The sequence below is a fragment of the Phyllostomus discolor genome, chromosome 4 (assembly GCF_004126475.2).
Source record: "Phyllostomus discolor isolate MPI-MPIP mPhyDis1 chromosome 4, mPhyDis1.pri.v3, whole genome shotgun sequence".
Taxonomy (NCBI): Eukaryota; Metazoa; Chordata; class Mammalia; order Chiroptera; family Phyllostomidae; genus Phyllostomus; species Phyllostomus discolor.
The window spans coordinates 21,010,875-21,026,115 of record NC_040906.2 but is presented as its reverse complement, the minus strand read 5'-3'; the positions used below and the strand labels follow the sequence as shown (position 1 = coordinate 21,026,115).

General features: G+C 40.5%; 1 protein-coding gene across 1 annotated transcript in view; it reads left to right on the top strand.

The window, feature by feature from the left end:
* CPS1 (carbamoyl-phosphate synthase 1) overlaps nt 1-6,382 on the top strand; it is a 115,266-nt gene extending 108,884 nt beyond the window's left edge. The window contains exons 35-38 of the mRNA XM_028509428.2: nt 2,408-2,467; nt 3,165-3,277; nt 4,633-4,762; nt 5,532-6,382. Of these exons, the coding sequence (XP_028365229.1) occupies nt 2,408-2,467; nt 3,165-3,277; nt 4,633-4,762; nt 5,532-5,630 (402 nt within the window). The 3' untranslated portion in view covers nt 5,631-6,382. The remainder of the gene's footprint in view (nt 1-2,407; nt 2,468-3,164; nt 3,278-4,632; nt 4,763-5,531) is intronic.
* Nucleotides 6,383-15,241: the final 8,859 nt, after the last annotated feature.

Here is a 15,241-nt window from a genome sequence, read left to right as displayed (position 1 = left end):
CTTTTCCTAGGATTTAGATCTGTCCTCAGAACGCCTATGAAAGCAAACATTAGGAGGTTTTATGGGCTGGCCATTATCAAAATTGGACAAGAATCTTGATATGATTTGTTATCGCCATTTGTAGTTTCTCTAAAACTCTGAGATAAGATCATATCCATGACTTTTTCAACCATTACAAATATAGTTCCTAAATTGATTACAAAACATTTCCTAAAGTAGCCAAATTATGTCATCCGGGTATAAACTTCTTACAAGGAAAAACAGCCAAAATGCTCTCATTTAAAGCAGAATGGATTTTTATTTGAACTTTGAATGATTTTGCACATTCTGTTTAGCTCAGTTACTCATATATGCTCATGCTAATGAGCTAAGGTCACGGGCTGACCGTAGGGAAGGCCTCTTAGCGTTGTCTTTTACTCTGACTACTCTCCTGCAAGTACTGGCTTTTGGCCCCAGGGAGGAGGTATGTTCAGAACTGGGGGACCCTGATGGCGATGGGCCGGAATCCAGGGAGGGCAGGACCTGGAAATGACATGGGTCCATCTGGGGCTCTAGAAGGTCATGGCAATGGACTCAGAAAATATCTGAACAGCGAGATGCAGTGTTAGGGAAGCCTGTCCAGAAGTGAAATTTGTGTGAGGCGGGAGCTGGTTTGTGTTGAAGTATGACAGCCCGCGGAGGAACCCAGGCATGAACCCTAAGGTGCAGGGTGTAGGAATCTAGTCCCGGGAGGAAAAAATCTAAACCAATGTTTGAAGAACAATAATAATTTTTAATGAGAATTGTTAATGGGCAAGTAATTATTCTAAGTCAGTCTTCCAATACTTAAACAGTTCTTATTTTAGATTCATTCACTGAGTTGTGGGGGTTAAAAAATGACTTTTTCCCCTCTTACCTTCTGTGTTTTTCTAACTAGGCTAGTAGTCAAGTTAGCAGAGACAGAGGAACAGGAGAAAATGTACCATGTTTATTACAGATGCCCATGTTGGGGGTGTCGTAAAATGAGTCCTGAAACACACTGGGCAGCTGAGATTTATATGCCAACATAGAGAAAGAAGAAATAGGCCATTTATAGGTAGCTGTGGAGCAGCCTAACATACAAAGCAAACAAGTTCTTGCTAGGCAACTCAGAAACATTGTAACAGCGGGAGGGAGGTGGGATAGAGTGGGAGGCAGAGATCGAGCTACCAGGCCTTTGCCTGGAGCCTTCCTATCTGATGTTAAGGAGACTAGGTTAAGATTCCCTTTTCAAAGCAAGCCTTTCCATCCGAATCTTTTAGGCTGGAAGGGGGGAAGGTCAAAGGATCTTTCTGAATCTTTTGTTTCTTATTTACTGGCTTAAAGTCAATATTCCAAAAGGCACCGTTTGGTGGGGAGCCAACTTGGGTCCTCTTCAGAGTACTCCTAAGGACTCCGCAATGTGGATACTGTTATTATTCATGTTTAGTAAGTGGGGAAAGAACAGGCAGAGGTTAAGTAAGTTGCTCAAGGTGGCAGTTTATCACGGAGCCCCAAGAAGGAGGTACATTATTATTCTCATTACCGTTTTAAAAATGAAGAAGCGGAAGCTCAAAGACATGAACTGTTCTGAGTAACTATGAATGGTAAAGCCAGGATTCAAAATGCAGCTTGTGACTCCGGAACCTATTCTTTTACTCTTTGCCTTACGCAAGGGTGTCCAACCTGTGACCCACAGGCCACATGTGGCCCAGGATGGCTATGAATGCGGCCCGACACAAAATTGTAAATTTACTTAAAACATGATGAAGTTTTTTCGTGATTACATGTCACAATGTATTTAATATGTAGTCCGAAACACCTCTTCTTCCAGTGTGGCCCAGAGACTCCAAAACATTGGGCACCCCTGCTAGAGTCCATGCAAAAGTGAGCTCCAAATGATTGACTTATCGCAGGGCACTATGCGGGAGCTCCCAGGACAGGGCCCAGTTAATGAAGGGCGGTACAAAGTTTGGATTCAGCAATTAGACAAGGTTGAACAGGAAAGACATCCAGTAAGGCAGGCTTGGCATTGAGCTCCTAACCCAGGAGTCTTTAAACACTCCCTGACCAGGAAAAGGATCCATGAAGAACTGGGGTCTGTCTGCATCCACAGGCAGAGACTATGTGGATCAAACAGGGAGTGAAGGGATTTGAGGGCGAGGTAAAAAGTAAGAGAGCAGAAATTAGGACAACATGGATGGAATTTTATCTATATTGGAAAATAAGTAAGAATTCACACTCATTATAGAAGGATAAAGGATAAAACTTGTCACCTTTAAATATGAAACACCTGGCAACACAGGGCATTGCCTTTTATGATGTCGTGAGAGAATACTATATTGTGTATGGCTAAATGAAGGACATATATATCTAGAAAGTGAATTTTATTAAATTCCTCTAATTTCAGCAATCATTCCGTCCACAATTCCTGGGTGTGGCTGAACAATTACACAATGAAGGTTTCAAGGTATGTGATACATTTTTTTCTTACAAGTTGTTTTCTGTCAGCATTGGGTTCCATTCACATACTGAAAAATCATAGGGAATCAAATAGCTCAAAATATACTCTAACTTGATTGTTTCAAATGTCCAGTGGAATAAAATTATCAGAAAGACCAGTTTTAAGTTTTTATATAGTTCTCACAAACTTAGATATTAGCTTACACAGAATTGCAACAAAGTTCCAATGCATTTCCATATATTTTCCCTTCCTCCTTTTCTGTTTCAATATGTAGTCATAGTTTTCAGCTGCTACAGTTATAGGTGTAACTCCTTTGCTATGAAGACATTCACATGAAGCCTGGTTTAGTAGCTCCCAAGGCCTGGGGGAGAGGTGGTGGGGTGGGGACTGAAGTGGTGGGCTTTGTTGACCTAATAACAATGTATAATCAGCCATGCCTATATTTTTTATTTTTCTCCTTTACAAAAGCAGTTACAATTGAGGTTTTACATTTTTGATCACTGCAGATACTTTTTAAATGTTCGAAGTGCCAATTACTCTGGACACTGAGTCCAAATCTCTATTTACAGCATCATGTTGCTTCTGATATTCACCAGTTTCTTCTCTGTTCTGTTTGAAATGACGCATGTGTCCCAGTAGGCTTCTTTGCTTCAGGAAAGCCTTCTCTGTGATACAGCAACTGACTTTTCCATTTTGCATGCAGCTCTTTGCCACTGAGGCCACGTCAGACTGGCTCAATGCCAACAACGTCCCTGCCACGCCCGTGGCTTGGCCATCTCAGGAAGGACAGAATCCCAGCCTCTCTTCCATCAGAAAGTAAGAATGGGACAGAGTTGTCTGAGATAACAAAACACAGGATTAACTTTGGAACCATTGCAATATGAGTACTTCTGAGTACTTCACTTTACCCTCTTGCACGTCTTCCAAACATTCTCTTGGTCAACTAATTTAAAATGAGAAATTTGTGGATGATAGTAAAGTTTCATTCTCATGAACTTTGCTATTACTATGAACACACAATGTCATACATGTGCATGGACATATATAGCATCTTTCAAAATAGTTCCTCGTAAGGGTGCTTTCCTTGGCAGATACCATGATCTTAGTGAAGAGAATCAAGGGCATGAAGACTGTAATGCAGAACTTTATATTTGATGTCAAAATAGTATATATGTATGTGTGTACACCAAGTGTAAGTTTGGCCAGCTGTCTTTCACTGAGGAAATGCATCAACGAATCAGTCAATCTATTGAACACTTGGTACCTGCAGGAGACTGTGATGGGAGCTATAATCACGTCGTTCATTGGATTACCTAAGGTGCTATTCTTTGCTCAGGTTGAGTACTGTGCCTTAGGCTATGTCAACATTAGATTTGTAAGACATAGTATCTCGCACGCTATGTGGGACTTTGGCAACACCGTTATATAAACACAGAACTACCTAGTTTAGGCAGACAATTCTCATTTGCTCCAGGATATTACAGCTCATTGAATGGCTAAGTAATACCAAGTTCTATGCAATATACTATTTGTTAGAGCTCCTAAGAAAGTAACCTATAAATTATGATCAAATTAATAAAAGAAGGGCAAATTTTTCAGACCTTAGTAGACTTCCTGTGATGTTATAAGCCCTCGCTTAGAGCTTTGTAAAACAATAATTAGCATTACTTCATGCTTTTGACATTTAAATGTCTCCTGTGTGTGTAGCAGCCCAGCAGCAGAATGTGAAATGGTTTAACTCAGAATCAGGTGACCTGCATTTTCATTCCATCATCTGAGATGCTCTGGCAGGCAGGCAGTGAGGTAAAGTTAATCTGGGAGCAGAAATAGGGGCTGGACAGGACTTAATGCTGGAGGAATCATCTCCTTATCAAACAAGTAAATATCTTTCAAATGACCACTTTTTACTATGGATAGATGGCATTTTCAAGAGAAAACAAACCTTTCCATTTAATTAGTTAGACTTTCACCAGAATTCCTACAGGAACACAATTAAAAATTTTAACCCCCAAATAGGGTAATTGGAACATTGACTTAGAGGAGAACAAATGACAGTTAGCTAAGTCGTTGACTCAAAGGGCTAAGAGTAATTTACGCTAGTATTTTAGAAACTAATTATAAAATATGCATGGTCACCTGCGAGCTTTTGTTTGCTTTGTTTATTCCCCCAGACTGATTAGAGACGGCAGCATTGACCTGGTGATTAACCTTCCGAACAACAACACCAAGTATGTCCATGACAACTACGTGATTCGGAGGACAGCGGTTGACAGCGGAATCGCTCTCCTCACTAATTTCCAGGTATGTTCTTTTTTGCAAATACAGGCCGCAGGAGGATTTTTATTTCTGTGCCTCCCTTAAGAGTGTTCATCGACCTATGTGCATCCCTCCCCTCCTCTTTTTGTAACATGCAGAAAGGAGAAGGATTTCTAAGTAGAAGCTAAAATGATGATGCTATATGGGAGGTCAGGGCCTAACTGAGACAGGTGGTGATCAAGCCATTGAGGTAATCAGAAGGCAGGCATCGCCATGGCTCTCTCATTGCTCATCCAAGTATCCTTTAAATCAAAAGTGTGGTGTGGCATGGGATAAAGACACAGACTTTTATTCCATTGTTTCTAACTGAAAGTCACCGCCTGCAGGCAGCAGGTTAACGATAATGGAAGATTCCGGTATAGCGCAAGCACTTGCTCAGTTCACAGAACATGATCGCATGAGGCATGTTCAGCTCCACTGGGACATGGCTCGCCAAGTTCTTTATCACGGGGGTGGGGTGGGGTGGGATGGGAATTTTTCTTCAAGACCCATTAACTTTCTGCCTGTCGTATATTTTCCCTGAGTCAGTTTTAATCCCTATTCAGGGGGTGGGAAGTGGGTGTGTGGGATAGACTTATTCATGGTGAGGCCTGAGAAATAGCAGAAAGTCCCCGTGAAATCAAAGGTTTTGTTCCTTTTATCCCACGCTCCTTTGAAAATTGGGAGCAGAAGCTGTGACTCTTCAGTCCTGCTTCATGAAACATTCACTTTCATATCCTCTGGGTTGCTAAGATTCCTACTCTTACATTTCCAGGTGACCAAGCTTTTTGCTGAAGCTGTGCGGAAATCGCGCACCGTGGACTCCAAGAGTCTCTTCCACTACAGGCAGTCCAGGGCTGGGAAAGCAGCGTAACATCCTGGGCCCGGCTCCATTCCTACACCAACCTAAGCCACCTGTTACCCCGAGGAACTGATTCCCAGCTTCCTCTCCCAAAGATGAATATTGATACCAAACTTTATTTCAGTTGACTCAGTTATGACTTCATGTTCTTTTCCTTCACCATTAAATTGTCAGTCACTTTTCAAAAACCTTATAGAGTGTCCTTCCCTAGTGACTTGTCCGTCATGAGAATGCATCTCTTTACTAGTGCCTTACTTTTGGTGGGGTGAGCTTCCCTACATGCTTACTTGCAGCTAACATTTTATGGTGCTGACTCACGGTAATCAAGGTAGAAAAAGTCTCTGCTCTATCTTCTGAACTCTTTCTATATATACTTCACAGACACTATTGTCATTGTTTTTAAACAGCATTTGCCACACTTGGGACACTCTAACCAGGCAGACTACTATCCAGATTTGTGAAAATGAAGTTTGGATTTAATTTATGAAGCCCTTCATCCTGATGTTTGTTTATTGCTCCTTTTTAATAATCATTCTATCTGGCTCATCCAGGAATATCATCACTTCTTCCCACACTACTGAATTGGAGAAGTGTGACGGAGGTCTTTTAAAAAATGGATTTCTTCGCAGGGCAGTCGTTTGCAGTTTTGTGTTTTGAAGTATGTCAGCAGAGGGTAGATACCGCTGAGGTAGTTTTATTTCTGTTGTTTGGATTTTTAACCTGAGCCAACTGAAATCTTCAGATTTATGCCATCTCCCCACCTCCCCCTACTTCTTGCCAATTTTTGATACACTTGGGAGCTGCATTCAACCTGTCCGGCTTATGGATTCTGATGATCTACTGAGGCCCACAGTGCACTGGGACTTCCACACGTTTGAAGCACAAGGTCCCCATCCCCTCTGCATACATGAAAAGTCCGTCCTTCAAGGCAGCCTTTAAACTTTTTGTGTTATTACAAGTGCTCTAATTGTGAACTTTTAAATAAAACACTGTTAAGAGTCACTGTCATTGTATTCTTGCATTCATTTATTTGTTTTATGTTGATAGATGACATTAGTTCACCTCTCTGATGAAACAAGGTTTGGAGCCAGAATGATATCACGTTTATTTCCTATACAAAGACACAGGGTACGAGCAAATGAATATTAAAAATAATTAAGCCTAGGCTGTTGCATCTTTTTTCTTGTTTCCCTTTTGTTTATGTGTCTCTTAGAAATCGTATTATGTGGTTATATGGTTATACACTGCCTTTGATCCAGACACTGTCAAATATACAGGCACAACCACGTGCTGACTAGAGATTCCCACACATATATAACGAGCACTTAACCAAATATCTGGCATAATATGGAGAAAAGTACTTAGACCCAATCAGGGGATGATTCATACTGTCTGCGGGAGACAGTGCTGATTGCCACAGTGATGTCATATCCCAGAAATACCACCTAAATGTGACTTTGTGGAGGAACTAAGCTCATGATGACATCATAGCTTATATCCCTTCCCTCTCAGTCCACGATCCAGATTTTACCACTTGACATAGACCTGGAGGAAGGCTTTTTAAATTCGATTTCCTCTTCTCTCCCGCTTCTTATCACTGTGAGATCATGATTTATTCCCTGCAACATTATAATAATATATTTCCTGATCATTCCTTTATTTACCTGAAATATTTAATAAGTTTCTGCAATATTCAGTGGGGGATAAACCAGGACCCCTTCTGTTCCTATTATTCTAGTACTTTTCTGACCCTACACAACTTATCACCATGACACCACAGCCCCATCATGACATGAGGGACACCCACTATTCGCCTGGCCGGTCTAAGTTAACATAAATTGACCCATTTAGTGCTCAACACATCCCTCCGGGTAGGTGTCATCATAAATAAATAAACTGACATAAATAAAGAAACTGACACCCACATGACCAAGTCACGCAAAATGTAGTCTCTTTGTTTTTATCTTATATTCTAATGAACACAGACATGAAAAAAAATCATTTCTCATAGTAAAGAAAGTACTGAAATTGCCTGAAGAGATCAAAGAAAAGCTGTTCTGGTGAAATGGACTGCTGTGTCATCTTGAACAGCGTGCCATAGTTCCTCTGGCAGGCCGGGGCAGAAGGGCACTCATGCGAGGCATGGCCAGCTACCAGGGGGCGTGTGGAGAGAAAGGGCTGGGGCAGAAGTAGAGACTGGATTCTTAATTGTGCATGTTTAAGCCACGTGGAAGTTTTAAGACTTCGTTTGGAAATAATTTGGGGACTTAAAAAATTCAACAGTAAAATAGTACAGCCTTTACCCATATTTGCCTATTGGCAATATTTAGCATTATTTGATTTATTATTGTTTGTTCTGCCTGTCTTCTATCATCTAACTATCATCTATATCTAAACACACACACATACACACACAATAGGAGGAAAAGTACACTTTGGCAAAAAGTAAGCAGGCTACAGGTGGCCAATTTAGATACGCAATTCATAGTTTGAAACAGAATTACTTGCAGAAAGTACCAGAAGTTCAAAACAATACTTAACTTCTTGTATTGTGGACATTTAACAAAGGTTCTCAATTTTTATATTAATTTGAATAGACCGTTTGCATAATGCAAGAAATGAGATGATTAATAATAGTTCATCAAGCAGCATTATTTGTGAATAAACCCTGTGTTATTGTTGGTAAAATAAAGGGTCTTTGGAAAACCAGAAACAAGCTATCCTCTCTCTGTGGTGCTTGAAAATGGAATTACATTACTTTGGGGTTTTGTTGTCTTCCCGTTTTCTAATGTTCAAAACTTTATAAAGACTTAAAGAACAAGCAAGTAATGCCCTAAGAACTTTGGTTGGATGAGATAAATGCAAGAAAACGGAAGCAGATTTGTGTTCAGATTTGGCACAGCTTTGTCCTTTGGTACATTTTTATTCTTTCATATAAACAGGTGAACACACGTTTTAAATGGCTGAATCCATTATATATCACGAGTGCAGACAACATAAGGTCTATGTCTGTAGAGCCGAGTAGAAAATCGAAGTAGCTTTCTCCATACTGAGAGTTTAATAGCAGGCAAGGAGGGCCGGCTCCACGGCGTTGGGTGAAAAGGGGCTCAGCCAGGTTGTGAAGTGAAGAGGAATAAAGAATGATCCATATATAGATTTAGGATTTTATGGCTTTGGAAAGGTGAGTAGAATATTTTTAACTGCACTTTTGTCAAACTTTCTTCTTAAGCACAGCATTCCCACTGGAAACTTTTAAAACCAGTTACGACATTCATTTATCTCAAACAGCTGCAGGTATTTGAACCTCAGCTTCTACAGTGTCCACAGCCTCTTGAACAATGAAAGGGAAAATTATCAGAGAAACAAAGCATGCTGAATTCAGTTAAGTGCTCCGTAATTACACCCCAGTATTACCATTTGGCTGCTGGTGCGGCGCCCCGGCGGCACAGGTGCCGTAAATGCTCACACACAGCCAGTCAAATCCACGAAGACCTTTCATTATGTATCTTTTGAAGCACCCTTAGCTTGGAAAGACGAGCTCAACTTTATTTCTCCCCCTCTTACTCTCACTGTTCCTTTCAACTTTTGTTCTCATATGTAAAAAACTTCTATTTTTCTTAATGAAGATTACCATGCGATTTTATAAGAAGCTGTTGCAATCGGTGAGTGTGAAGGTAATGTGGCAGGAGCAAGAATGTTATCCTTCTCCTAAGTGGCTTCCCGGGCTCTGTGAAAAATTGGTAATAATTGTCCCTACTTCTCTGGTGCATAAGGTAGGGTGTAAGTGTTCCAGAAAGAGAGTTTAAGTACCTACAGCTGTTGAGATCAATGCAGTAATGGGGGGAAAAAAACCCGGCAAGTCAAAGTCAGCACCATTTGTGCATGCTTCTCGTTGCTTAAAGATCATTTTTGAGTCTTTATACAACTTCCATTTTATAAAGGACTTGTAGCCACGAAGAAAACTATTGATTGTTGACCAAAACAAAAGTAGGCTTTTCTGGTAGCCGAGGTCCACTTTTCGTCTCCTGAAACTTCCAGCCTAGGCTAATTGTTTCTTTATGGTGTTCCCTAAAAGGAACACACAACCCACAGAGGAGTGCTTTTGTTTATCAAAGGCGAAACACTAACAGTCTCACAAAACAAAGCTGCTTGTGCCCTCCAATGACAGTCTCCCACAGAAAGCCGAGTGCTGTGGGTGGCCATAATGAAGACAGGCGAAAGAACAACATGTAGAAAGGGGAGGAAATTCAAAAAACCCAAAATGGATTATTAAAGGAGAGAAATAACTTGAAAAATATGTATTTTATTAATAAAGATACATTTGAATATGCAGTGTCTCAATGACTATGTATTTTTCTTTCTAAAATTTAAGGGCAATGAAGGATCTCTTCTATGGAACCTCTTCTACCTGCCAATGGGAGATCCCGAAGGGTGAAGTATGGCAGGATTTTAAGGCCTTTAACATCACAGAAATATTCTGCTGTTTTCCATAACTCTTGACCAATTTCCACCTAGAATGCTGCAAATAAAATTTATGTGGAATAATTTAGTTTGACTGTAACATTTATTTTAATCTCTCCATTCTAGAGGATTTACATATAAATCCTTAAAAAAGATTTTCGAATTAAATTGAAGACATGATGTCATATCATTTGCCAGGTTTGGTATGCTTTCTTTCCCAGTCATGATTAAAATATATAGGGAGCTGCAGGGGAAAATGGGGTGGTTGCAGTTAAAATGTGAGTAGTAGTTTTTAGATATTTTTAAAATCATGAGGCAAAAGCACTTAATGTAAATTAGGCTCATACTTTATTTATTTTATCAAAATAAGATAAAGCATAACTACCTTGACTTTTCCAGCGTTGGGGGCCTCCAGAGCAAAAACCACCTTTTGCAAAATCTCTCACCGTCTGTTTTATGGTACTTTGTGAAGTCCTATTTGCCTAACTCCTGCGCCTGGTTGAACTCTAGATGTGTGAGGCCCCAGGGACTTCTGAATACAAACAGATGGTACTCTGTAGACTGACTCATCAGGGAATGGCCCCCGGCTTACTTTATTTGAGTTTTGCTGTGCTCATCTCTCTGGAAGATTGGTATCAGACTGATATTCCCAGAAGTACATGAAACAACAGGTTCTTGGGTTGTTGCGCTCCTACTAATGTTCATATGATGGAGTTGGTTTTAACCAATTAGGTCTTTTTTTTGACCCATTGAGGTTACCCACCATAAATGATTCCAGATTATTCAGCATCCCTTTTTCTCAACGTGAAACCTAGAGCTGAGAACCAATCACGAGTCCCTGGTACTTACACAGGTATATGGAATGTACAGACATGTGTTTCATTGATTTTTATATTTCTCAAGCGGTGAGAGAGAGAGAGATAGAGACTCCCTCCTGGGGGCCAGGGGCCATGTGGCCTGTGGAGAGGACAGGCCAGTGCACCGTCTGAGGGCAGGACCCAAGCAGCAAGCAATGAGCCAGAGCATGTTTCTTTGTTCCCCTCAGTTTGGATGTGAGAGGGCCAGGCACTTTCTCAGAATGACCGATTAACTCCCTAAACTTTCCCAAGCTTTTGGTGGGTCCACCTCCCAATAACCCCTTCTTTCCCCAGGCTAGACTGACAGGATTCTGGTCAGCATCTCCCCCTGCCACCATTCTGACTTCTCTGGCACATGTGCCTGCTTCCCCTGGTCCCAGCCCCAATCTGGTAGGAAGTGTGGGGGGCAAGGGCCTTTCCTCTTATCCAATTATATTTCTAGCTTCTGATCACTTGGAGGCCCTGTGCATTCATCTTTCTAGCCCTTAGCCAGTCAGTGTAAGAGCCTCCTTCTGCTGCCATCCTGGCTGGTGGGAAAGACTCCCCTGACTCTGCCATTTCCTGAGGCTGCCTGGCTTCACCATCTTTGAGAAAATGCTCTGCTGTAGCCGGGCTCAACCACTGCTCCCACTGGCAAAGGCAGTGCCCTGCCATTCTCGGTGTCCGCCAGGGTTCCCACAGCTTCTGGGTCAGGCAGAGGCATCACGGAGATACTGCGATCTGCCAAGCCTCTGGGCTCAGAGCCCCATCGGCAGAGGGGAACCCTCTCCTCCCTGCAGCTTAGCACAGTGTGCCCAGTGTTGGAGAAGGGGTGGGCCAAGGGTACAGGCTCCTCCATCATCAATGGGAGCATAATTATAATAGATGTTCAAAACTGTCGAATCTGTAAAACTTTGGTTTTAAAAAATGGTTGTGGTGAGAAGTGTTCGATCAGAATAATTATGTTCCTGTCTTTGTTTTTAGTTACAGGTTCCTATCTCCTCTCTTGATTATAGGGACCTTTATCCAGTTTATGCTGGGCCTCTAGTTTTAACTTTGCTCTTCATGTATTTGGGAATCTGGAGCAATTTGTTTAAAAAAAATAAAAAATAAACACATATACACTGATAAATAGTAATTTTCTCAAACCTTAAATCTACTGTCCCAGGTCACTAGAATTATATATTTTTTTATTATATCAGTAATTTTATGAATGCTTGTGTATATCTCCATGTCCATGATATGAAATAAGCAAGTAATTATCAACCTCTGAAAATTATATTTTATCTATTGTTAATTTATTCTTTCTTTATTATATTTTGTCATGGCCACTTAACAGTCCTTTTACTTTCTAATTTCTTATTATAGACTATTTCACACAATATCCATGCAAATATATTTTGGACAGAAAATACAAGAGGGGCCCAAAACAAACCAGAATTGCCTTCTAGTGGGCAGTCCGCTTGTAGTACTGGCTTCCCTCACTATTGTGTTTCAGGAACCCATCTGTATCAATATACCAGCTGGTATTATTATGAGAGGCTGCGTTTGGCTTGAGTATATTTTTTTGAAGACTCTTTCAACACATTTCATGATGGGTGATTTACAAGCGCACCTGTCCACAGGGCGCTGAATGTTCAGCAGTTGTTTTCTGCAAAAACGTCATGACCCCTTTGCCCCACCCTCACTATTCACCCAATCTTGCCCAAACTGACTTTTTTTTTGTTTCTCCAGATGAAAAAAGTCCTTGAAAGGAAAAGTTTTGCCCATGTGGACAAGTTGAAACAAAAAATGGCAGAAGTATGAAAAGGTATCAAAATTGACTAATTCAAAAACTGTTCTGAGCAGTGGAAAAAAGTCTTGGTAGATATATTGCATCAAATGGAGAGTACTTTGAAGGTGACTGAAGTTTAAACATGTGAGAATAAATACATGTTTCTATAAATGAATTCTTTTTTTTGGGGTGGTCCCTCCCCTTGTAGATGATTTAAGAGTATGTAGTTTTTGTATATAGTATCTCTGTATCGCTTTTCTTTAACCCTTTTGTGCCTTCAATTCATTCAGTAATTTTACAAATATTTATTGAGTAGCTACTTTAAATAAAATAGAGGACTTTTGTGCTCATGGAACTTCAACTTAGTTGGAAAAGCAGAGAGTCTTTTACAAAAATCATGATACTAGAGCTTGATCAGAGTAGTGAAGGATGTCCAGGAGCTGTATGAACACCTGCCTGCAGAAGACGAGGGCAGGTTTCCACAGGGGAGTAGCAGCTAAGCTGAAACCTGAAGGAGAAGTAAACTTCTTCCAGGGGAAGTAGTTGTTGTGTGTTCTGCAGCGTGTACAAAGTGGAAACAATATGCACCAAGACCCTGAGGCAAGGAAAACAAACTCTATTTGAGGAAATGAAGGAAGCTGAGTGTGAGTGGAGCATTGGGCGTGCAGGGTTGTTGGTGAGGCCAGGGAAACACACTAAATCATAAGAGCCCTGCAAGCTGTGCTAAGGAGTGTGAACACTTTTTTTTTTAAGGATACCAGGAAGCTGTTGAAATGTTCTAAGGTAGAAGGTGATATAATTACATTTGCATTTTGGGAAAACCTTCTTTGACTTCAGAATGGATGGGTTGAATAAACCGGAAATAGAGGCAGAAAAACTAGTTAGGGGATATTACAATATGACAACGATCCAGTAGAGAGAGGGGGAGGATCTTGTGATGCGTTTGGACGAGTGAGAGGGATACTCAGATTCAGAGTTCCACATTCTAGGAGCCTAGGCTAATAGGTGAGACATCACACGATGTTTCCTGGTGCTAGATAATCTAGGAATTAGAGCAGATTTTTGACTAAAAATGGTAAATTTTGTTTTAGGCAATGAGTTTCAGGTGTCTATGAGAGGCAGCATGGAAATGGTTTATAGTTAGTGGAGCTGTTCTTTTTGGGTTTGAATCCAGGCTCTGACACTCAGTAGCTATGTGATTTTGAGTAGGTTATTTAAATTTTCAATATCTGTGCTTTCTCTGCAAAATGGGAATCATAATACCTACTTCTGGATTGTTGTGAAGGTTAGACTAAGAAAATGTAAGTTACATACTTGGAATAGTGCTGGGTGCAGAGTAAGTGCTAAGCATTAGCCATTATTGTTGTTGTTCGTTGTTATGAAACATGTAAACAGAGATGTCTAGAAGATAGTTGTATTTTCATTTTTAAAGATTGGAAATATATCAGTTATCATTAAGTATATATCTTATTGAATATCTGTTATATTCTGGGGAAAAATGAATTTTAAAAAAGGGACATTCTAATAGTTATCATTGACCTCTAAGCAATATTAAGTGAAATTGTACACTATTAAAATATTCAAAGATCCATGAGTAAAATATGTTTTAGGAAAACAAAATTGAAAACTCTTCTTTCTCTTGGTCAATGTATAAAAAAATGTATTTCACCATCATGTTCTACTATTGGACGAAGACAGCAAATTTTAATATTCTGCAAGATCAGATTAACCACAATTTAAACTTTGATATGTCCATCAGAAATAAAGTAATTATACTGAAAAAATGGTAAAAATAGAAAGGGTAATTCAGTTGCACACATTTGAATTCCTGGAATGGACTCGGTGGTGGTTTGGCAGACAGAATCTCTGTGAGACGGGGCTGGACAACGTGACCTGCTGTGATATGCTGGGTGGGCCGTGTGGGTACCCTGAGATGAAGGCTGTGATTAGGGTGGAGCCCAAATGTAACTTGGGTTTTTAGAGTTTTATGGGAAGGGATGATGGCATGTTGTAGCTGGTAGTCAGACAGGTATTTATTGCCATGAGTTGACTAACAGGGCCACTATCATTTTAGGCTGACAGATAATAGTACTGTTGTTAATAACGATGAACCTATTTTGAGCACTTTGTATCCTGTGCTATGCTGGCATTTGAATTGTGTGATTTAATTTTAATGCTCACAATAGTCCTCATTTACAGATGTGGAGAGAGGAAAATGACTGCCCAGGATCATACAGAGATAATGGGAGGAGGTATAAGAGAAGCAGAGGGTCTCGGAAGGAGATGGAGCTGCAGAGGAGATGGTCAACCAGAGCAAGGGGTTGCAAGGGGAGTTCAGAAGGAGTGGAAAAACAGGTAAACGAAGAGTTGGATGTTGTCTGAATACTTACTTGGTGACATGAACTGATTTTGGATCCTTGAGATATAACATGTTACATGTGATATGATCATAAGCTCTGCAAGCTGGTGGCTTTCCTGTGGACCCTGACAACAAAGTAGTCTGCCAGGACAGCAGCCAGCTTGTATGGACGCATTCCTGAGTACATTGGAGA